This window comes from Alternaria conjuncta (genome assembly GCF_024043145.1).
Source record: "Alternaria conjuncta strain BMP 0040 chromosome Unknown scaffold_8, whole genome shotgun sequence".
NCBI classification, from domain to species: Eukaryota; Fungi; Ascomycota; class Dothideomycetes; order Pleosporales; family Pleosporaceae; genus Alternaria; species Alternaria conjuncta.
In genome coordinates, this window is record NW_026250097.1 from 1,818,242 (window position 1) to 1,839,828 (window position 21,587).

Consider the following 21,587-nt stretch of genomic DNA (forward strand, 5'->3'; position numbering starts at 1 on the left):
GAGACACTTGTGGTGGGCACCACATGTCGATTGGATGTTCCCTTGATCACACTGCCGCCGTTAGAGTTTGAAGGCGCACTAGGTGTCTGTTAGAGTTTTAAGTAGTAATGTTTAGTGTATATTCTATAGGAGAGTAAAGGTAGCTAAACTATAAGTATAAATCTTATAATACTATAGTTACCTATTTCTAGAAGTAGAAATTTTACGCGCGCTATACTTAACTTTTTTCTATTACTATAAAATTTTTACTATTATTATTATATTTACTATAGTATTTTTTACTACTTTTACTAACTCTAATAACTTTAGTACTAATAAGTATAAAAATATTACTATATAAGAATTAGACTTTAGCTTATACTTTAGGTAATACTTTTAATATATATATACTAAAATTATTAGCTTAGTAAATATATAAGTATATATCTAATATAAAGAACTAATTATTATAATTAGTATTAAGCTTAAAGTTACCTATATTTTAAGTAAATTATAGTTAATATACTTAAGTAATATTAAATTTTTTATACTTAAGAAAATTACTATACTTAAAGCTTTTTATAAAAAAACTATTATTATACTTAGAACTAAAGCTATATCTTTTATACTTAATACTTAGTTATAGTTACTTATAAGCTTAAAAAATAAAGTTTATAACTTTTAGAATTACTAAGTACTTAAATTATAAGCTTAAAAAAAAAGCTAACTAGTAAAAAATAAATAAAAGTATAAAATATATAGAGAATTTAGTAGATTATACTATAAAGACTAAATAAATTAATTAGTATATTCTAATACCTAATACCTCTAAAATAATACTAGACACTAGGGGTTAAAGGCGCAGGAGGTTGAGATGGCGGGGCATTTTAGTTTTGGCGGGTGTCTTATCGATGACTATCGATAACGGGCTTATCCTGAAATTCGCGCTGGTCAGCATTTGGCGGTGAAAGCACTGGAGGCTGCGACTCTCGACCACCTCCACTGAAACGCTCGAGCTTTGTGGAGAACGCCTGTCCGGCAAGGAAAGCATGCACGATTCTGAATCAGCAGGATCGAAAACGCGCATAGAGCAGCCTACGGCGGGTCGGACGGATCAAAGCAGACAACACGATGCTTGGAAACGACGGCATGTTGACGGATGGAGGCTGTTGCGGGTTGCACTATTGCAAACTGCATGTTACTATGCAGCGCGCTCACAACTCACCAAAACACAAAATATGCGCTCTATGAAAGAGATTGCTAGCGTCTTGACAAATTACCATGCGCATCGAACGGCTCAGCTCTCACCCGCGGCCATGCTCTTGGGAACGGCTCCTTCATCTCGAATACTAACAAAGTTTTCAGCCATGATATTGACCCGCAAAGGAACAATTTCGCTCAGGACATGATCTTCGGTCCCTTACACTCACAGACTCCCGCTCGTAAGTTTAGCCTACGGGAAGCGGACTTGGCTTGACTCTGTGCTCCTGCACGGATGACGCCGGAGAGCAGAAAAAGAATTGGAAGCTGCAGGTGCTTGCACGGCTATCTCGCTTGCGCTGGGGTCAGCATCGCAATCTGGCACACATCCCAGCTCCTACGACTCATATGCGGACAAGTCGAGTCGGTTATCCCTTCAACGGGCATGGATACGGGATGAGATACGAACCGGTAGAATGCTCTGCTTCCTCGATCTGGAAGCCTTGGAAGACGTTCTACCGTTTCTACTCGTTGGGAGCTGCTACGACCGGCAAACCATAGATGAACAAAAGTTCGCCCCAACATATTGCGCAATAAGCCACGACAGCAACAGCTGAGCGAATGGCCGGTGCGGGTGGAACAGCGAGACATCGTTAGGCGGTGACTGCCAGGTCACAAGGCCATGACTGGATTGCAACAACACGTAGGTCTAGCAGGGCGCGAATGATGATTGGCACAAAATCACAAAATAATCTCCGCATTAATTGGCCAGGCGGAGCAGTCTCGAAAATTCTGGTGGACGATAGCGTGCCACTGGCGGGCCCAGCTCGTCCAGACAAAATTGCCCACGGAGCCGAGCGACAGGGAGGCCAGCTCGCTGCTCATGGCGAACGGTTCGGTTAGTCATCGTCAAGAAGCAATATATTGGGCAGGCCAATGGCAGGTGGCTACGCAAACAGGGCGAAGTCCGGCGCAACAAGGTTGGCGGTCGTGGGATCGACTGGGCCCGATCGGGCATCAAGTGCCATGTGTCATCGCCAACGCTCTTTGGCGGTCCCCAAAGCTGGAAGCAGCTCGCCCTTGCGCATCGCAGCAACGGCCACGGCCACGGGCTTCAGATTGAAGGACAAAGAACGATGATCAGAAGCGCCGGAAAAGAAAAACAGGTCCACCAACACGAAACCCGAAACGTGACCGCGGGTTGCTGACAGGCACTGTGCCGTCCTCTAGACACAGCACCGGGTTCAGGCAGACGGGACGAAAGGTCGACTGGCGGCATGACAGTCAGAGATGCAGAGCAGTGCCGCAGGGTTGCGAGATCGTCGTTTGGGCGGGCTGCATTCGTCATGGGCCTCGGAGCCAGCGAAGAGTCGAAGACTATCGAACGCCGCCCGTGCGCTCGCGGCTTTTCGAGACGTCGTAAGCCTGGACAGGCTTTGCAGAGGAGGCTAAGCAGCACTAGGCAAGGAACTGCATAGCTGCATCTGCTTGGGGCGAGGCGCGGGCGTTTTGGAGCCTTGGTGGGCCGTCTAATCGGCCGGTGACAAGATGCTGCGATCAGGGGGCCGCGCGAGAGCAGAGGCTGGGGGAGGCAGCGAATCAGACAGGGCGCCCGTATTGCGCCCTGGACAAGTGTCCTCTCTGCGAGCTGACGAGCGCGTGTGGAGCGAGCAGCGAGGGCAGCAGTGAATGGACACGAGTGGCCGGGCAGGCTTCGCGCCACACACACAGCGCGCGGGTCCGCTTGCACCATGGTGCACATCGCGCGCTGCATGGCTCCCTCTGGTGCCTCGAGGCTGCTGCACTTGTCGCGGCGAGAGCAGGCCTGTGTGTCACCCTCGCTGCGCTGACAGGCGTCTGATTCGCCCCAAGTCACAGCCGCCCGGTGAGCAGCGGAGTCGCAGGCGGCATGATTCAGGTGAATCAAGGACACGCCCCGGCCGCTCGGTAGCTGCATGACTGTCTTTGTTGGACACGGCCTAGCGTCCAACTGGGTAAAGACGGCTCACACCACTGCAGCCCCCGGCCGCTTTCACTCTCGCCTCCCTGCGCGCGTTGAGACGAGCCATGGAGCCAGGGTGGGTTGCGCGAGTGGAACCACACGTTAGCGTCTGAATGTGCGTGCCGGAGGCCATGGCACACATCGCTGATGGCCTGCACTCGCTCTGTAGCCCCATCCTTCTTCGTCATAGCGCCGCTCCTTCCCTATATTTACGAAAAACCGGGGCCTCCAGGCCAGCCAATAGCCACCTGGGCCCTCCCAGGAAGCCTCTCTTTATCACTGCTGCCCAGCCGTCCTCATACACATACATCATATCCCGCCTCACCCTCTACCACCACCACAACAACCACCACTACCTCCTCACACTGCTCTACCCTCCTCCCAACACATTCCTTCGTCAACTACAACAGCCTCTTCAGTCTTTGACAAGCACTCCTCACCCGACTGCTTGCACTCACTCTCCCGTCGCAACCTCCAAGTCACCTGACTTGCCGGATCCGGTTACTCTCTAATACCTTCTCTTTCTGACTCTTCCATCCGGGACTGTTTGCTGTTTCCACACGGACCAGGTCAACCTCCATCTTCCGGATCATCTAACATCGTCCTTGAGGCCTTCATTGGACCTACGAGGACTTCTTACCCTTCCCACTCACAATATGTACCCGACGCCCCCTGCTTCCCCAACCCAAAATGGATTCTGCGCGCCGGAAGACCGCCTAGGTCAACTTCTTGCTGGACGACTTCAATTGACCGGCATTCTTGGTGTAGGAGCTTACGGCGTGGTGTACACAGCCGTGGACATCCAGACCAACGTCCCATATGCCGTAAAGGCACTCAACAAGGTTGGTCTCGAGCCTCGCCAGAGGAAGTTCCAACAAAGAGAAATCCAGCTCCACCACCAGGCCAGCGCTCATCCCAACGTTGTGTCTCTAGTCAAGATCATGGACGCCCCTGACTGCACATACGTTGTCATTGAATACTGCCCAGAAGGTGACCTGTTCTCCAACATCACCGAGCAGGGCAAGTACGTTGGTAACGATGCCATGGCCAAGCGCGCTTTCCTCCAGGTTTTGGATGCCGTGGAATACTGCCACTCTATTGGAATCTACCACCGGGACTTGAAGCCAGAAAACGTTCTCGTCACTGACCAAGGAATGACCTGCAAACTGGCCGACTTTGGACTTGCCACTACCGACGCTGTCACCTCCGACTTTGGATGCGGCTCGACTTTCTACATGTCTCCAGGTACGTTCGAAATGATCTTACTCATCTAAAGTCACGTGCTAACTTTTTGCAGAATGTCAGACATCAGCACCCAAGGCCTACTCATGCTACGCCTCAGCGCCCAACGATGTCTGGAGTCTGGGAGTCATGCTTGTCAACCTCACTTGTGGACGCAACCCATGGAAGCGAGCATCCTTCGAGGACAGCACCTTCCGTGCGTTCATGAAGGACCCCAAGTTCCTGAGGACCATTCTTCCCGTTTCCACAGAGCTCGACGCCATCCTCAGGCGCATGTTCGAGTTCAACCCCGCCAACAGGGCGACAATTCCTGAGATTCGTGAGATGATCCTCCGATGCTCAGCCTTCACCCAAACCAAGTCAGCTGTGTCGACGCCTCTGTCTTCTCCTCCCTTCAGCCCCGTAGACTACAGCCGGGATGCTGCCTACAACGCCTACTACCAGGCTCCCGCAGTCCCCCAGTTTGCTGCTCTTCCTGGCTCAGCCTACGCACCATCACCCTTCCAGCACTCCACCTCATCTGGAAGCTCAAACTCGGACAACGACTCGGTCTTCTCCGCTTGTTCATCAGCCTCATCCGCATCCTCAACATCTTCGTACCAACACGTTTCCTCTTCTCAGGTCCCCAAGTTTTCTTCCCGAGTACCGCAGCCTCAACAACAATACGTTTCCCAGCCACCTGCCAATACGTGGTTCCAGCCATTCATCCAGGCGGCCAACCTGGTCAAGCATGTGTCCTTCCAGCCATCCATGATGGCTCCGGTCCATGTCTACTAAGCCACCCTTTTTCTGGACCTTTGGACCCTTTCTATTACGATATGCTTCTTCACGATGTGTTTATACAATTTTCGAAAAAGTCACGATGACACGAACAGCGATTGATTTCTCGTTCGGTGTTGGTGCGGTTTGTTTTCTTTGGCGTTTCAAAACTAGACCAGTCCGGACGATACTCCGGTCTTGGACTTTAGAACTATCTGGTTACTACGTTTAACTCGGCGCCTTGATGGCACGGCGTTTGATTCTGGCGTGGCTATCTCAACGGTTTTCTGCCACGTATAGTAGGAGTGGGGTCAATAGGCATTTTCCCGGAGTTGTTCTTGTTGGGCATTGGATCGGTAGAGATTCATTGCCATCACGTTCGTTCGAATTTCCCATCATCAAGAGATACCAGAGCACTAGCTCAACAATGTACGGTAGCAGGTCCCAAAAAGAAGGACACAAATTTTTGCCATGAGCAAACTCAAACAAATGCAAAAACATATCATACGGTCGCTGCGACGAGAGTCGTACAGCAGACTAAACAAGCCACATCTTCGCACCTCATCACTTGACTGAATACGCTCTATTGACACTGCCCTTAGTCCATGCCTCTGTCCACGATGCTCCCACCGAATGTGCGCATCGACCACACCAACGTTGTTGACCCACTCACACAACGCATCAATCTGCAGCCACCCTGCCGCAGTTCTGCACCCAGCCCAAAACATGCATACACTTGCGCGAGCAATCCATCTCGCAACCAACCACCTGCTTAGCCACTCCACCTAGGCCCCACGGCCTGGGCATCATCCATATGCACCCGCAAAGTCTCCATCGCGATGGTCGCTGTAAGCCCACCGCCACCAGCAAATCACAGGTTCCACCAAGACCGATGTGTGCATGGCCATCTGCGTGCTGAGCGTGCAAGTGTGCAGTAGCTTGTCTTGACTCGACGGGGACTATCACGCCGGGATTGCGCCCTGCCTCCACAACCTAACTGCTAAAAGGCTAAGCCAATGTGTAAGATTGCTAGGCGCACTTCCAAGGGGAATTATGGATGTAGAAGAGCGGATACCGGATGCAGGTCGTGGCCGGTTGATGACCTGAATGCAGGATCGAGACTCATCTCTGCGCTTTCTGTCATTCCCTTAGCGCAGATCTTTGTTGGGAGACAGGCGGCCGCCTAAACGGATTCCTCAGGCCACGCGATGTACTCTAGATGGAGGTAGGCGAGGCGAAGGCTATGCTAAGCTACTCGTGGCTGAGATGGTGTAGTGTTGTTATTGACATGCTGTTGGACCTGCACGGCATCTGTCCTCCTGGATCGGATCCTACTGCCACAAGAGGCATACCACGAAATGACACGCAGGCAGCAGTAAACATGTCTCGGCCATACGAACGCCATTTCGAGGTCCCTGTCTCGCTTCGTGGCCGGTCAGCTGGCCTCCAAGGAGGGCTGATTCTCTCCAGTCAACCACCAAACGTCCTCCAGCTTCCGTTGCCCTTGTGTCGTATCGGCTACCGATGCTCCCAAGACACATTAGCACGTCGCGTACAGTGTACATCCGCTTACACTTGCAGTGAGGCGTCACCGGAATCTCTTGTCGGAACCAATCGCGACACCCAAGCAAGCATGGAAGGGCACCGTTGCAGAGATTTTGTTTTTGCGGCCGCCAATCCTTCGTCATCTGACGAGCGTGACGAGGCGATCGAAAAAGGAAAATGTCGTCGCTACCGAAGCCATTCCAGCAATCAGCAAATACGCACTCATTTCGCATAAGCACCGCGCGGGTAATGGCGTCGAGTGACGTGCAGAATGGCTGACGGAGCATGTCTGGTGTAAGGATGACATCCTGCCAAGGCCAGCGGCTGGTGTGTGGCAACAATCATCACCCAGCCCGCGGGCGTCTTTTCCTTCTGCCGCTAGCCACACTCCAGGAAGAAATCCCTCAACCCCATCCTTCTGCATCATACGCATCCCACCCCGCGGCCCTCTTGTCAGATTTGTGCATGCGACAAGCTTCCCGTTCGTTATTGATCCAGCATGCGCAAGTGTGGCGATGAAGGACCTGGGCACTCAACGTCTTACCGAAAAACCTGGTCCAGACTTATTGATGCGATGAAAGTGTCATTCCCCATTCGTCGGGTGAATTGCATGCTTCCATAGCCACCATGACTTGGTTCAGAGCTAGTCGACATTGAGCAGCAAAAAACGGTCTTGAGTACCGTCTCAGGCGATAGGGAGAAGTGCCCTGGTCACTCAACGGCATCAAAGATCTGCTATCAGCTCATATGGGGGCTATATCGACGAAACCCAGCCTGGCAGACGTTGAATCTCGCTTCAGTACGGGATGACATCGTCCCTCGGCTCTTGGATATCGTGGCTGTTCGCCAATACTTGCCTGAGGCATTCCTTGCTACCGTATACCGTACTTGCATCTAATTCTTTCTTTCTTCCGACACCCGTACGCACCCCAGAAGCATGCTTTTTCGTGCGCCCCGAAAGTACCTCGAATTGGCTTTTGCTTAGGCGCGATCTCGCTTTCGCTTTGTGAGCATGTGACATGCCAGGTGCGGCGTGACAGATAGACGAACGGGTTCGGTAAACTGCACACCGGATACTTACTTCTGCGTAGGGATTGCCGATCTGAGGCCTCAAAGTAAGGAGCGGACCTTGCGCGCAGTAAGCTTCGTGGCTTGTTGTTTGTCGGTGTCACCGTTCCGTCTCACAACAAACTGTCGGGTCTGTCGATTGACATCCACCTCGCGGGTACCAGTCTGTGCTGTGCTGTTGGAACCTGATGCCTGGAATCTCTTCGTTCCTTTAGCTGAGCACGTCCATCTCGACGTGATCGACCCTTCTTCCAGGCAGACATCTCAAAAGCATGCCTCCATGCCGATGCGGTTGTCCGTGGCGCTGCACATCGACAGTACTTTGGGTGTTCATCGGGCCAGACCAGCAAAGGCGTCGCTCCAACTCATGAACCCAAAATCTTCCATCGCCAGTGCGCGTTCGTTCGTGGACACCGGAAATGTATCTTCAAGTCACTGATACCCAGTGTCTCCGTACCGGCGAGCATCTCCGCATATTTCCTTCTCCTCCTAGGGCGATGCCAAACTTTGTCAGTCGCACAAAGAACATGCAATGGCGCTGCATGGTTGCACGATAGCCACCCAAGTCTGCCTCATCAGCCACTTGCGAGAAACCTTCCACAACATGATCAGATCGTTGCTCAATGCTAGCACGATATCCCCACAAGTGGTACAGCATTGCGCCGCTTCTCGACATGTGTTCGCCCAGTCCAATGCTTCGGAACGCCCCTTACTGTAACGAGCCCCCTTGGACAACGCAAGTAACACAGCGATGGTCCTCATCTAGCCACCTGCAGACATCCCCATCTACGAGCGTATCACTGCGTTTGAGTTTGCTGCATCCGCCATACGAACAATTGGACATGCCTCTACTCCCGCGTTTCCGCCCAAGACACAAGCGGCTTCCCGTACACGTACGACCGGCCCGAGAAAAGCTGTTCACAGTCACACATTCCTCACGGCAAGCTACAACAGCACACTCACACCCGGCCGTGTACACAAGAAGGACAGGCGTAAGACTGACAGCGGGTAGGCGTTCCGAAGGGCGCATATGCAACTAAGCGGTCTCCGACAGTCGCCCAGAGCGTTTCGCTGCTCAGCCTCTCCGTGCGCTGTACCAGTTCCAACGGCGTGACAGCTGAGCCTCTGTCTATGCTTTTCCCATTTTGGCGTTGTACTAACAAAGGCGAACGTTCACGATCGACCATGGTTTCCTTTTGCACACCCCCAATTAGCAAGGTTTGCCTTTAGTGTGCCATATCGCCGGCATCCCACGCGAAGCTGCATGATCAGCCCATGAGCACAGGTCATTGGGCATACGACAAGAGCGTCCGGGATAGCCCACTGGGTGGTAGGTGCCCAGCGCTTTAGACGACGACTTGTCTTCTTTTCCTTCCACGGTTCTCTTCACGCGTCATACGCTACGATGTCTTTGACTCTTCAAACCTTGCTGCGAACATGCATGAACCAGGTAGCGCGATATCCAGACTTCGGGACACTATTATCGTCGACTTCGCCTCCTAGGCAGAACGCATATAGAACGCACGTAGGCGATGCCCGACGCTGGGATGGCCGCATGGCATGGCATAGGGAGCTAGCTACCGAACCCGCGAGCTCGTACGAAGGAAAACGAGGATGCAGCGAGGAAACTTGGATCTGCGGTGGGCTAGTGAGGCGGACTCATGGCTGTGGAAGCTCGCAGGTATGTATCCGAGTATATTCTACGGTCGGCTTCCTGCGTTTGTAGCGGAGGAAGGAGAGGAAGAAGAAAGGTTTGGGCAGAGATCGCGTCTTGGGCAGCAATAGATTGAAGGTTTGTTGGCGAAGTATGACCCTTATCATCTTGCTGTACGGGCCAGGACCCGGGAGAACGAGCTCAGCCTCGTCATCGCATCGTGAGTCTGAACACGTCGACAAGGCCTACTTCAACATTCCGTCATCGTGCCCACACCCACGCCTCTCAGCACGGCCATCCCTTACAAAAGCACATCATCAACGCAAAGCCCAAAGCCCAAGCTCTTCGAAGCTCTTCGAAGCTCAGTTCCCTTCCTGAATCAGCACCTTGCACTTTGCATCTTACATCCATGCGTTCTCTTCGCCCCACAAGCACCAGGCATACAGCGCCCATGCAGCTCACGGTGTACGTACCCGGCTCAACCCAGGCTTTTGCTGTCGAGTCTCTGGTTGCACGACGCGAAGGATGCGATGGGGGTTGCTCGCAGTGCTTGCGTCGGAGAATTTATGTTGTGTTAGGGAGCTTGAGAGGTGAGGGTTGGTGTTGTGTTACCGGTGTGTGTGGGGGATAGTGGAGATGGTTCACTTGGGTTATTAATCGCATACAGCGCACGGTAGGTATAGTATATGAATGAAGGGGTTTCGCGTATGTATGCAATGAGACGATAAGAAAGATGTGGAAAGAGAAGGGTTTTTTCCAGCAGACCTCGAATGTTTGTGAGGATGGTGAGCTCACAGTCTGCATATGAAGATCTGCACCAAGTTCTGGTAAATGGCAATGACAGTTGGAACTCGATGCGATTTGCATTGAATAGACGAAACTATGCTTTGCTATATACGTGCGTTTTCTGACCTTGATAGTGCTGTTCTTCTGAGCTGGATGTGTGCGAACACGCTCGTTCTTTCCCAATCGTTAGCCCCTAAGCCCCATTCGGCCTAGTTTCTGTACGCGGTAAACACTGAGATTCTTTTCGCAAGCGTCATCTTTCTCCATGACAGTAGATGGTTTGCGCACGGGTACATCGGTGTCATATAGGAAACACAAGTATTCCATTCGCTCTAATGATCATTTTACCCACAAACGCAGTTTACCCATGACTGCGTTAGATCAACCCGCCAGTTATGATGGTCCGCAGGCTCGCATAGCCCGTAGCCTGGAGCGTGTTCAGGCCAGCCACTTTCGCGCCTCAGGCTACCCAAAAGCGCTCAGCCTCCTGCGCTTACTCCGCCTTGATGCTGTCAAAACACCACAGGTGCTTAATCTTTGCTACAGCACGGGAGTCGCAGACATTGCAAGTCGGGTCGCACCCTAGCTTCCGTCCACAACTCTACAAGACGCCCTTTTACGAAAGCTCATGTCGTCTCAACAGCCTAGCGAACATCCGCACACAGCCTTACCGCAGCTATGGAGCTGCCACCGAAGCATGTGCGCTTTACGCATACTCCACTGAATTTCAAAGACAAGGAGATACGCCTCATAACGATCGAACCAACTGTCGACCCATCGAGGCCTATTCAAATCACCATGAGGAACATCGATTTCAGTGAACATATTGAAGCTGTCACTCGTTACCGTGAGGTGGTAGCTGCACGTAATTCTAGCGAATGGGTTGGTACAGAGGAAAGAGAGGCTATATATGAGGCGTGCTTCCAAGAAACTTTCGATTTCATCGCGTTATCGTACACTTGGGGCCCCGAATTGCCAGTGCAGGACATTTTTGTTACAAGCTCCGAATGTCGAGGTTGGCTTTCGATACGCCAAAATTTGTACAACTACCTAAAGATGAAACGAGACTGGCTTTTGGTTCGGCAACGCATCCGTATGCGTAAGTTCCTGGAGGTACCTATCTCCCACTATGCGCTCAGGAGATCACACATGTTAAAACGAGATCGCGGGTTGGCTCCAATCTGGATCGATCAGATCTGTATTGATCAAGAAAAAAACGAAGAAAAGGTTCACCAGGTCAATCAAATGGCAGAGATATATAGCGCAGCCTTCGTCGTTGAGGCTTGGCTATGTTCTGGATTCGAAGGAAGCGACGATCTCATGGACATGATCATCCAAGAAAGCTATTCCTCGCGCCGGCATATCCCATCGAAGCTCTTCGTGAGCAGGCAGGAGATGCGTAAATCAATACCTTTATTGCGCCAATTCGCACGTCTAGCATATTGGTCGAGACTATGGGTCACTCAAGAAATCGTACTCGGTAGGGTCGTTCATGTACGGGTTAGCTCGAAGATCCTTTCATGGGACACATTCTACGAGGGCTGGAGGACGTTGGTATCAGCCTGGAACTGTCTGCGTAAAACAGAGCAAGACGAAGATCTGACAGACGAGGAACACAAGGGGTGTAATCGAATATACACTATTGACCGAAGTCGAGCCATGGCACAAATAGACTGGAGGTCTGTCAAGGATTTGATTCGGGGAACAGTATGCTCGAAATGGCAAGATCGAGTATTTGGTATGATGGGTATGCTAGATCCATCACTTCGAATATTCCCGGACTACTCCATGCTTCCGCAAGAACTTTTACTCAAGATTGTTACTACACAAGTCAAATCGTCCCATGCTAATATCGGCAATGGCTTTGCGAGTCGCCTGGACAACTCTTCTGCAGCTTATAACCGCACACACATGTGTATATTCATGGCGCAACAGTGGTTCATAATACTCGATGACGATGACGTTAAAAGCAGAATCAATCCAAGATCTGTTCGCCACCATTTGCTCAAGACTTTACATCCCGATCCACCAATTTTCGGCTGCAGAATTGGAAAAACGTGGCAGCTCAATATTGATTTGTGGTTGATGATACCAAACATGCGCAGCATACGGTGGCGATTTGTGAGGGGAGGCATTGAGCGTTCGATTGAGAGTCGGATACGAGAGCATTGTGATATTCCCACCGAAATACCCCGTGTTTTTGACCTTCCTGTCCTATTTTCGGAGGCAGATAGCGATTAGCGGCGTAAATTCCACAGGTCATTATTTTTGGCATTGCCTAATATGCGATCATTTGTCCTTTGGAATCCATGTCAGAATGAAGCATGTGCATGGAAGACGCGCGTAGGGTAGTACGCTGGTATTCATGAACTACACACAAGCTTAAACATCTACCTTCCTCTTAATACCTAACGTCTTCGCAAAATCCTTCTTGGCCTTCTTCGCCGGCCTAGACACTGAGAACTCCACGTTCAGCGACCCTCCACGTGATTCAGAATCCAGCGAACATCTCTTCGTCCCCCTAAAAACAGCCCTCGCAATCTCCGCATCTTCCGCATCCTCAACTTCCCTCGACGGTGCAAGGATAGCCGCGCTACACCCCTTATCAACGCCCCCTCTCCGTGCATTCGCCGCTCTAATCTCATCCAACGCATCAGCAACAGCGCCCTCAACCCTCGCATCCTCAGTCTTTCGTTCCAGCATCTCCATAGTCGCTTTCTCATCGCCTCCTTCAAGTTCCTCAACTTCAAGACGATTTAAGCGCTGCTCTTCGGTATCTTTAGCGCGCGCATTGTCTCTCCAAGCCTCATACCCTCTCTCGGCCCCACTCACAATCCTATAATCCATGTTCTTGGGGTCGGTTTCGATGATGATTTGTGCGGTGCAGCCAGGACATTTGCAGTGTAATGTGATAATCTTTACGCCGAGGTAGGTTTCAGGCGCGATGTGTTTGGGGCTGTTGCGGAAGACTTTGCCTTTGGTGGTGTAGTGGCCGCAGGTCAGGCAGCGCATGCTGCGGAAGGGGCAGGCGAAGTTTACGACGGTGCGCGTGGGAGTTGAGGATTTCTTTGAGCGCACTAGCTTTGCTGGGTCAAAGTCGGCAGGATAGTACTTTTGGAGGGTCTTGCGCTCGGCCATTTTGGTGGAGTGGAGAGGGGGATGGGGGGTTGAGGAATACGTGGGTGTTTGTGGTGGTGGAAGTTTTGTGAAGGTGGAGCTGGGAGGTATTCGCGGTGTGTTGTGCTGAAAAAGGTTGGGAAGGATAAGGGGATGAGAAGGGACTGGGTCTGCATATGAAGGGCGACGAGTACGTGGGCGCTGATGGTACCATGGGCGAGTGACGAGTTTCTACCCAATGAGAAGAACCGAGTTACATCAACTCGACTTGCTGCCAGCGACAGCAGAGTAACGCTCACGCACTGCCCACATTTCGATTGCAGTTGATGAAGACAAAGGACGTTGTTCTTCGAGTTATGTCAACCATAACACGCCCTGGCGGATACATCACACTCACATAATCAGTACGTCGACGTAAAACGCAGCGAATACCTCCACGCTACACCGTAACAACCCAATCTATTGAGAAAACAATAGAGCTACCATAATCTTCGTAGCCTGAAAAGCGCCCCTAGTACGAACAAGAGAAGCAAAAGTTTGGGGTATCTTCTTAAACGCCACACCACCATGTTCTGTCTCAGACCATACTTGCGGAAAGGCAGCCTCGACGCTGACGTCCGACTCCGCTTCGCCTGTCCAGTCGAAACTTATTTGCCAGTTGAGTTTTAGTAGGACGTGTTTGTCTTGCAAGACCAGGGTATCACGACCCAAGTTCCTGCTCAGGTCTTTGCGTGTGACAGTCGTTGCGGGCTTGCCTGGTTGCAGTCGCTGTGCGTTCTCGGTGTCTTCTGCGGTCTGGCCTACGAGTAAATGCGCAAACGCAGTCTCGCACTTGTGCCAGTGTTGCGCCCGCTTCTTCGCAATCTCCCAGTACGAGTCCATAGCCCAAGACGCATTGCCGAGATCTCTTTCCTGCGCTTTCGACCGCATGAATGTACCCAGCTCACGTTCAGCCCACGTCGAGATTCGTAGAAGTTGCATTTCGATAATCTCACTTGCTAAGGCGTCGATAGTAATCGAAACCTGGGCTGTGAGCAGCTTTTGTGGACCTGCTATGTCGATGGTATGCTTTTGATGGACCCGCCGTGATGTTGGGGATATCTTGCCGCGCGGAAGGCTGAGTTGTGTGGAGAAGTTGAGGGATGTGAACATTTGGAGGTATGGCAAGGGATCTGCGAGTTCGACTGGGCGATGTGATGGGACGGGCTTCTCCTCTTGTTTTGGCCGTGGTCGAGGAACGGAGAGGGCGGCGAACGGTAGGAATGAACAGAGCAGACTCGATACGGTTGCTGGCTTCTCTGGCTCTGTATCGGTGCTGCTGATATCTGATATGAACTTCCTGGTATTGTGTCAGTCACAGTTTGGCTATCATTGGAGCGTTTTGGACTCACTTGAGACTGTCGCGCTCTGGAGACCGCAGAGGATCCTCAGGCCCGCGGCGCTGCTCCTTAACGACTTCTTCGATGCATCTTGACACCTGTGACTCCAACTCTTCCACTTCACGCTGTAGACGCGCCTTTTCCTGTTTCCTTCTCTCAATTTCTGGATCTGGACGCTGCCTCTTCTGCACCACTTCTTGAGTCATCTCTTCGGTTATGTCTTCCACTGGGCCATCTTCTACCGTCCCTGTGAAATCGTCTGATTGTACCGCTGGCGCTCTCGAACTCGGTGGGGGTTGCTTGATGGGATCTCTGACGCGCGAAGGTCGCTTGCTTGGCGAGGAGAAGATCATCGTTCGGCGCGGCTGCTTTGACGTTGTGCGGATGTTCTGTGGTGGTGTCCCTGGGAGTTCTGGCAGGTCGCTCTCGCTAGGTAGTTCCACTTCGGTCTCTTCCCTTCCTGTGGAGCCATTTCTGGCTGCTACAGGTCGGTTTGGGTTGCGCTTCGGAGATGCGGAGAGAAGATTCGGGTAGTTGCGCGCAAGGCTGGCTTTGGTAGGCGACGCGAAAGATGGTCGTCGCGGAGGTTTCCTTAGAGGACTGGACGCTTGTTCCGTGGGCGAGCTGGTCCTCCTCCGTTTCGCCGGTGGCTCGTTCATGATGTTCGCATATGAGGCTTTCGCAAGATCCTCAATTTCGGCGCGTATTTGGGGCGCTTTTGTGGTGATAATATGTCGGGGATTGGGGATAGATGGGCTGGTGGGGTATGCGACGATAACAGTGAATGCGACGCGTCGGCGCGTGTTGTTGCCCTGTCGGCGTTCGCTGCAGCTTTTGCCGACGTTCGGAAAGGTGGCGCAAAATGACGTCGAAGCGTCAATCGTTACTTTCAATCAGCTGCGAATTGGCAACCGACAACAGTGGCTAACTTCGACATGTCATAACGAAGCGGCTCGTGTGATTACTTCATCTCTTCACGATTTTTCGGGGCCAATGGAACGCATCGCATACTCCGGGCAACTGGCATTGCGCCAGGAGCTCTGCGCTTCGTGCTTGAAGACATGGCGCAGGTCGCGTGCTTCGACAGAGGCAGGGCGAATAGGGCTTCAAAATAGCAATCGGATACAGCGTCGCTACAAAGGCTATGTTGCACCAGAAGGCGAACAAGCCAGGCCTATCACCGGCTTCTATGCAGGTTGGACCCTCACCCACATCGCCAGCGGTACTCGAACTAACAAGATCTAGACATGCTGAAGAAACCGCTGTCAGAAGTACAACCCCTATCCCACACAACGCCCGACCCGCCAAAAGAGCCACCGAAGACGCAGAAGGAAGAGACATTTGCAAAAGCCCGTATAATCTTTGGGTCTACGACGGCCTTGGAAGAACGTAAACAGGAGATCATGAAATCGTCCCAGAATGTTGCCGGCGTACTAGTCCCTCCGCGACCCGAAGAACCAGACAACTGCTGCATGTCTGGATGCGTGAACTGTGTATGGGACATGTATCGAGATGAGATGGAAGAGTGGGCGGAGAAGAGCGCCCAAGCAAGAGCGGCAATGCAGGCACAACGGCAGGAAGGAAAGGGAACAGGCAGCATGGTGGCAGGAGACACATCACCGAGTCATGTTGCTACGAGTATGGACGACGATGGCGGTGGCAGTGAGACGAATTGGGACACTGGTTTCGATGATGCGGAGAAAGACAAGTTGTTCGATGATATACCCGTGGGCATTCGGGAGTTTATGAGAACGGAGAAGAAGTTGAAGCAGGCGCAGAAGAAGGCGGAAGCCGCTGCGGCAGCGTGAGCCTCGAACTCGGCAATACCCATACAGTCATCTTGCCATTCAAATACCCATCCATTACATATCTTGCGATATTCCATCCTATGCCCCAAAATAACACCAATTATGCTGCACCCCAATCTTCCATCTCGTCTAATCTTCGCCGACATCTACGCCCTTTGCCTGAAGATCTTTCCGCGCCTCTGCTATTTGCTGCATGAGCTCCTTGTGCGCGTCGGGTACGTCGTTGAAGGTGAAGACTCCCCAGCCGAGCTTGAAGAGAAGGTATGCGCCGAAGGTGATGAGAGCCCAGAAGGGGAGCTATGGTTTGGTTAGCGGCAGCCCAGTACAATAACAATGGAGATGGTAAAGGTGGTGGGCCAAGGCTTCTAAGTAAAGGTGAGACTTACGAAAGGGACAATCTCCTCTTGGATCTTCTGAGGCAGCGGGACGACTTGGAGGAATAGAGAGAGGTAGATCTGTCACATGTTAGCATCCAATCTTGTATATGTAGAGGTAAGGGGCTGCATACGGAGGTGAGGAGCATGCCAATGCTGATGGTCTGCGTGGCGCGCGTCATGTTGGCGAATTGGTTGTTGTAAACGGGTTAAACGAGGGTCGGTGGTCGGAAGAAGTGCGGGTGAGGGCGTGGTGCTCGACGTCTGTGGTGGTGAATGTTCGGTGCCAGATCGCTCAATTGCCGCCAAGGGATCTGTGTCCAGGGGTCCAACGGAACCGGCCAAAGGCAAGGCCAACCGCGCGGTGGGTCGACGCTGCCGCAGGAACTCACCCCGTTTCTTTCCGCATCTGCAAAAAACAAGTGGCTGAACTATTGATTGCACTTTTTCTGGAGTTCTCCTGAAACCAATCCGACTAGTAGCCATCACCTGTACGGCGGCTCCGGACGACTGCGTAGCCGTTTCATCCTTGCGCAATCTCTACCGCCACTATGCACTCTTGAGCTTTGCCACGACTTTGAGCGACTGCGTTTCTTCATCTTCACACTTTTGCGATATGCCATTATCCAATGAGGAGCTTGGCGACTATATAGCGTCTTTAGAGCGCCTACTCCAAGCCAACCCTGCAGGCCAGACCGCTGTCCTCACAGGTTACGTGCATAAGCTCGATGCGTTTGCAGCAAGTGGGGACAATGAGGCCATAGAGAAGACCTTGCAGCTGTTTGGGACGGCTGTTGGCGGTCGTAGTATGTTATGCCTCTGTTCAAAGCCAACCCTGCTGACAATGTATAGAAAGATGGCAGGCCCCGTTCCGCGACAGCGGCATCCTTGCTTACGCTCTTCGTGGCTTGTCTACCGTTCGCCATGAAGATCCCGTAGCAAAGCAATACCTGAGAGTCATCGGCAACTCGGTTGCTGATAATGGTACTGTAACCTGAAGAGACCCTCATATGACGCAAACAGTCTGACTGGAGTCAAGATACCAACAGAGAGCTCGCCGTGAGAGAGCTCGGTGCCATCGCTGGCTGCCTTCCCTCGCCAGAACTACGCTTGACCACTTTGGCCGTACTTTTCAATCTTTGTAATGATTTTGGTGAGCAATGCCACAGGATCCTCGAGACATGCAGCTCATGCAGATAGAACCCGGCAAAGCTGCAGCGGCTGCTCTTAGACTGGATGCCACAATATGCACCTTCCTAGTACTGGACAGAATCCCGGAAGCAGCGCTGGATTACGCCACGGACCTGCTGAGCTGGACCACAAGCAACCTGAGCGACGCCCAGTTCAAAGACGAGGTTTCGCTGGAGACATTCAAGAGTCTGCTGAACGTGGCACTGCAATATGATGAAGACCATCATCTGGAGTACGTGGCCATCCTGGTACATTACCTCCAAGACCCAGAGTTCCAGCAAAGGATAGCAACACCGAAACTTCTCGACGACCTTGTCACCCTGATGCTGGAGTTTGAGGCCCGATTGGAGCCAGAGGACATCGAAGCCGTCTTCCAGGAACTCGCAACAAGCAAAAACGCGGACACAACCACATCAGACGAGGCGCAGGTTATTCTAATGGCTCAACTCATCGGGCTGCTATCTGCCGCTTCAGCAACAGATGTGTTTGCACGAAGCTTCAATGTCAGAAGTCCTGTTATCGAGAGGCTGGAAGCAAAGTTGCGCGCACCTTGGGAGAGCGCATACCCATCTACGATATGCGCTTGCGTCATGGTCGGAAATCTGGCCATGTCTGATGAGGTTTGCATAGACATGGTCAAGATCATGGAACTTCACGTTCGATTGATTGTGATCCTCAAGAAGAGCACTAAACCTGCCCTTCTTTATGCTGCAGCTGGTTTCATGCGGCATCTTACGTTTCCAGAGGCTAACAGGGCTTTGCTTGCAGATGCCGGACTCATGGAAGCGTGTTGTCGCATGCTCGTACTGGACGATCCTTCAGTCCGTGGCGAGGCAGCGGCTATGCTATGCAAGCTCGTCACCGGCAACTTCTACAACATCGAAAAGGTCATGTACGAGACTGTCGGCCCTGACACAGAAGCCATCGATCCAGACGTCTCAGCCGACACCGTAATCTTCTCCCATATTGTCGAGCAAGCCCTCGCTCCGTCCGCACCATTACCAAGCACTACCATGAAGAATCCAATGATCGAGCTTGGCCGCACCATCGTCGCCATGCTGCGATATCTCGGGCGACCAAACGCCGAAAAGGACGTTGAAGCAGTGCAAATACAGATCTTACAAGTACCCCAGATAGCCAAACCGATCGCCCAACTTGTACGGCAGCGCTTCTACCCGGAAGCCCGATCCGAAGGACTACTCGGCCTAGGCCTACTAGCCCAAACACTCGAAGGCGCCGCAGCAATTGCTGAGGAGATCAAAGAGGACAGCGGCCTCCTCGAAACAATTAAAGAGCACGCCAACGCAACAGAAGCAGGTCTCGCGCAGCAATCCCCTTCAACAGCTAGCCGAGACCACCAAAACGCGATTGTGCTGCTCCAGGCGCTGCAGAACAATGCGGTAAGAGAACTCCAAGAAGCTGTCGGGGAAGTACTAAGGACTTCCAGACTGACCAAATGGACGCAATACTCTCGCATTAGACAATCTCTGTCTAAGCACCAAGGGCGTCGCTCTTCTGGCGACGTTAGCACACTGGGAAGCCCTGGAGGCGCCTCGCCTGGGAGAGTCAGAGAGTTGGCTCGCAGGGCTACTACGGATGCGCCTGGCATGTCGCCGGGGAGGGCTAGGGGGTCTACGCTTGCCAGTGAAACCAATTCAGATGAGCGACCTCGGACTCCTGTGAGAGTTCGGGAGGTCATTGGCGAAATTGAAGAGGTTTCTCCGAAGACGATGATCAAGGAGTCGCCGGCGAGGGAACGGTTAAAGGGTAAAGGCATGAAGCGGACCAATACGGCGCCACAATGATTTCGATGATGGTTATGTCTTATGTTTTTAGTATCTACTCTACTTCTTCTTAATAATGCACTCTCCACTTATGACAGCTATAACTGGTACTGCTGTTGATGTGATGTGATGTGATCGAATGTTGTGGTCGCCACTACATCTAAGCTACATGTTCCGAGGAGACTCCCACCTAACACCACCTCACGCCACTTACGAACCACCGTACATATCAATCAGATAACCCTCAAACGATCTCCAACAAATGGAAGAGAAGCGAAAAGCAGTGAATAATCAGCACGGTGGCGCCTGCGAGTCCTGAGCCTCACTCCGCACCATCAGCGTAATCAAGAGGGCCCTGATTGGCCGGACGAGCCACTCACGTGGATTCACGCGCTAGTAATCCAGGGTCCATGACATAGTACATGGAAGAGTAGTTGGGTATAAAGAAGGGCTGTCTGTCGACATATTGAGGGTATCTACAGTTCAAATCTACCAATACTACCTACACTACTTCTCGACCTTACCTTCGATCCCGCAAACCAACAACAACAACTGCATCCTCAACTCTACCAACCAACCACCACAACATCCAAGATGGTCTGCTGCGGACGTAACAACGGCACCTGTGTGTGCGCTCAAGAGGCAAAGTGCTCGTGTGGAAAGCAGCCTGCTCTTCAATGCAGTATGTCGCTCCCTTCTTTCCTTCACCTCATGCCCTCTCTCCCCAGTCCGTATACCCAATATCCACCACCTACCACCTACCGCCCACCACCTTGTACCTCTTTCATGTATACTGACGTATCAACAGCCTGCGACAAAGCCGCCACGGAGAACAAACTCCCCACCGACTCTTCAGCATGCGCTTGCGGAAAGCGGACAGAGGATGCGTGCAACTGCGGTCGCGCTGACAACAACGGATCGAGCAGCCTCGAGACCGACTTTACTACTAGCAAGTAGAGAGATGGATGTGGTATGAGGGTGTGAGCCGTATGGGGTTTCGTGGTGTGTAGCATGAGAGGGTGTTTTTGGCGTTTACATGGGACGGTCGAAGGATCGAGGGTATACCTGATATTAGTGAATGATGATTTGAATGTTCAGACTTATTCTGTGGTGTCTTGTGTTTGTGATCGGCGCGTTGACGCGTCTTGCTGTAGATGCGCGTATTCTCTCGACGCATGTCCTTGTCCTTGTCCTCACTGTCCATCGTACAATGTCTTCGGGGTCATACTGGAGACTTTCGCGTTCATAGGAAACAGGTGTTGTACAGTGGACGCCGCCGCCGCCTTCTCGGTCTCTATGTTCCTAATCGTGTTGCGATGGTATCTCATCGATAGCTTGCGGAGCTCGGGGGAGAGCGGCGGCACGGTCGGACGTGTGTACACAGTAAGCTTCGAGGCTATCGCGGCTTTACTGAAAGGTGCCCTGTTCAGTACTGTCCAAAATTGAATGCATTGACCTGCGCTTGCCATAAGGGTCAAGATCGCGATGTCTTGCTCCTACTTTGACTCGCACGGGCAGGAGCTACACGCTAGACCCTGTTTGCTTGGCATCCATGTGTAGAACATCCACTTATTCCCCCCGTCAGTCGTGCATGCAGAGAAACAGCTAGATAGCTTGCCGGGGTGTTGTGCGTCTTCCTTGCTCGTTCCAATTCCATGACCTGCTCTCGATTGCGCCATAAGCCTGCAGCCAGCGTCTA

The 21,587-nt window shown here is 52.0% G+C and overlaps 6 protein-coding genes across 6 annotated transcripts; 3 read left to right on the top strand and 3 right to left on the bottom strand.

Annotated features, from left to right (window-relative positions):
* Positions 1-3,837: 3,837 nt before the first annotated feature.
* Positions 3,838-5,200, top strand: J4E85_006413 (uncharacterized protein; the record flags this gene model as incomplete). The annotated part of the gene is made up of 2 exons (XM_051470652.1): positions 3,838-4,426; positions 4,479-5,200. The coding sequence occupies 2 exons, from the start codon at positions 3,838-3,840 to the stop codon at positions 5,198-5,200; spliced, it is 1,311 nt and encodes a 436-aa protein (XP_051326140.1).
* A 7,417-nt stretch (positions 5,201-12,617) lies between these two features.
* On the bottom strand, positions 12,618-13,373 carry J4E85_006414 (uncharacterized protein; the record flags this gene model as incomplete). The annotated part of the gene is made up of 2 exons (XM_051470653.1): positions 12,618-12,998; positions 13,068-13,373. The coding sequence occupies 2 exons, from the start codon at positions 13,371-13,373 to the stop codon at positions 12,618-12,620; spliced, it is 687 nt and encodes a 228-aa protein (XP_051326141.1).
* Positions 13,374-13,811: 438 nt separating this feature from the next.
* On the bottom strand, positions 13,812-15,390 carry J4E85_006415 (uncharacterized protein; the record flags this gene model as incomplete). The annotated part of the gene is made up of 2 exons (XM_051470654.1): positions 13,812-14,691; positions 14,744-15,390. 2 exons carry the CDS (start codon positions 15,388-15,390, stop codon positions 13,812-13,814), a joined length of 1,527 nt encoding a protein of 508 aa, XP_051326142.1.
* A 588-nt stretch (positions 15,391-15,978) lies between these two features.
* Positions 15,979-16,539, top strand: J4E85_006416 (uncharacterized protein; the record flags this gene model as incomplete). Its single annotated transcript, XM_051470655.1, has 1 exon — positions 15,979-16,539. The coding sequence occupies one exon, from the start codon at positions 15,979-15,981 to the stop codon at positions 16,537-16,539; it is 561 nt and encodes a 186-aa protein (XP_051326143.1).
* Positions 16,540-16,668: 129 nt separating this feature from the next.
* J4E85_006417 (uncharacterized protein) lies at positions 16,669-17,095 on the bottom strand (the record flags this gene model as incomplete). The annotated part of the gene is made up of 3 exons (XM_051470656.1): positions 16,669-16,836; positions 16,926-16,994; positions 17,048-17,095. 3 exons carry the CDS (start codon positions 17,093-17,095, stop codon positions 16,669-16,671), a joined length of 285 nt encoding a protein of 94 aa, XP_051326144.1.
* A 434-nt stretch (positions 17,096-17,529) lies between these two features.
* On the top strand, positions 17,530-19,909 carry J4E85_006418 (uncharacterized protein; the record flags this gene model as incomplete). Its single annotated transcript, XM_051470657.1, has 3 exons — positions 17,530-17,719; positions 17,766-17,902; positions 18,083-19,909. The coding sequence occupies 3 exons, from the start codon at positions 17,530-17,532 to the stop codon at positions 19,907-19,909; spliced, it is 2,154 nt and encodes a 717-aa protein (XP_051326145.1).
* Between the last annotated feature and the right edge of the window lie 1,678 nt (positions 19,910-21,587).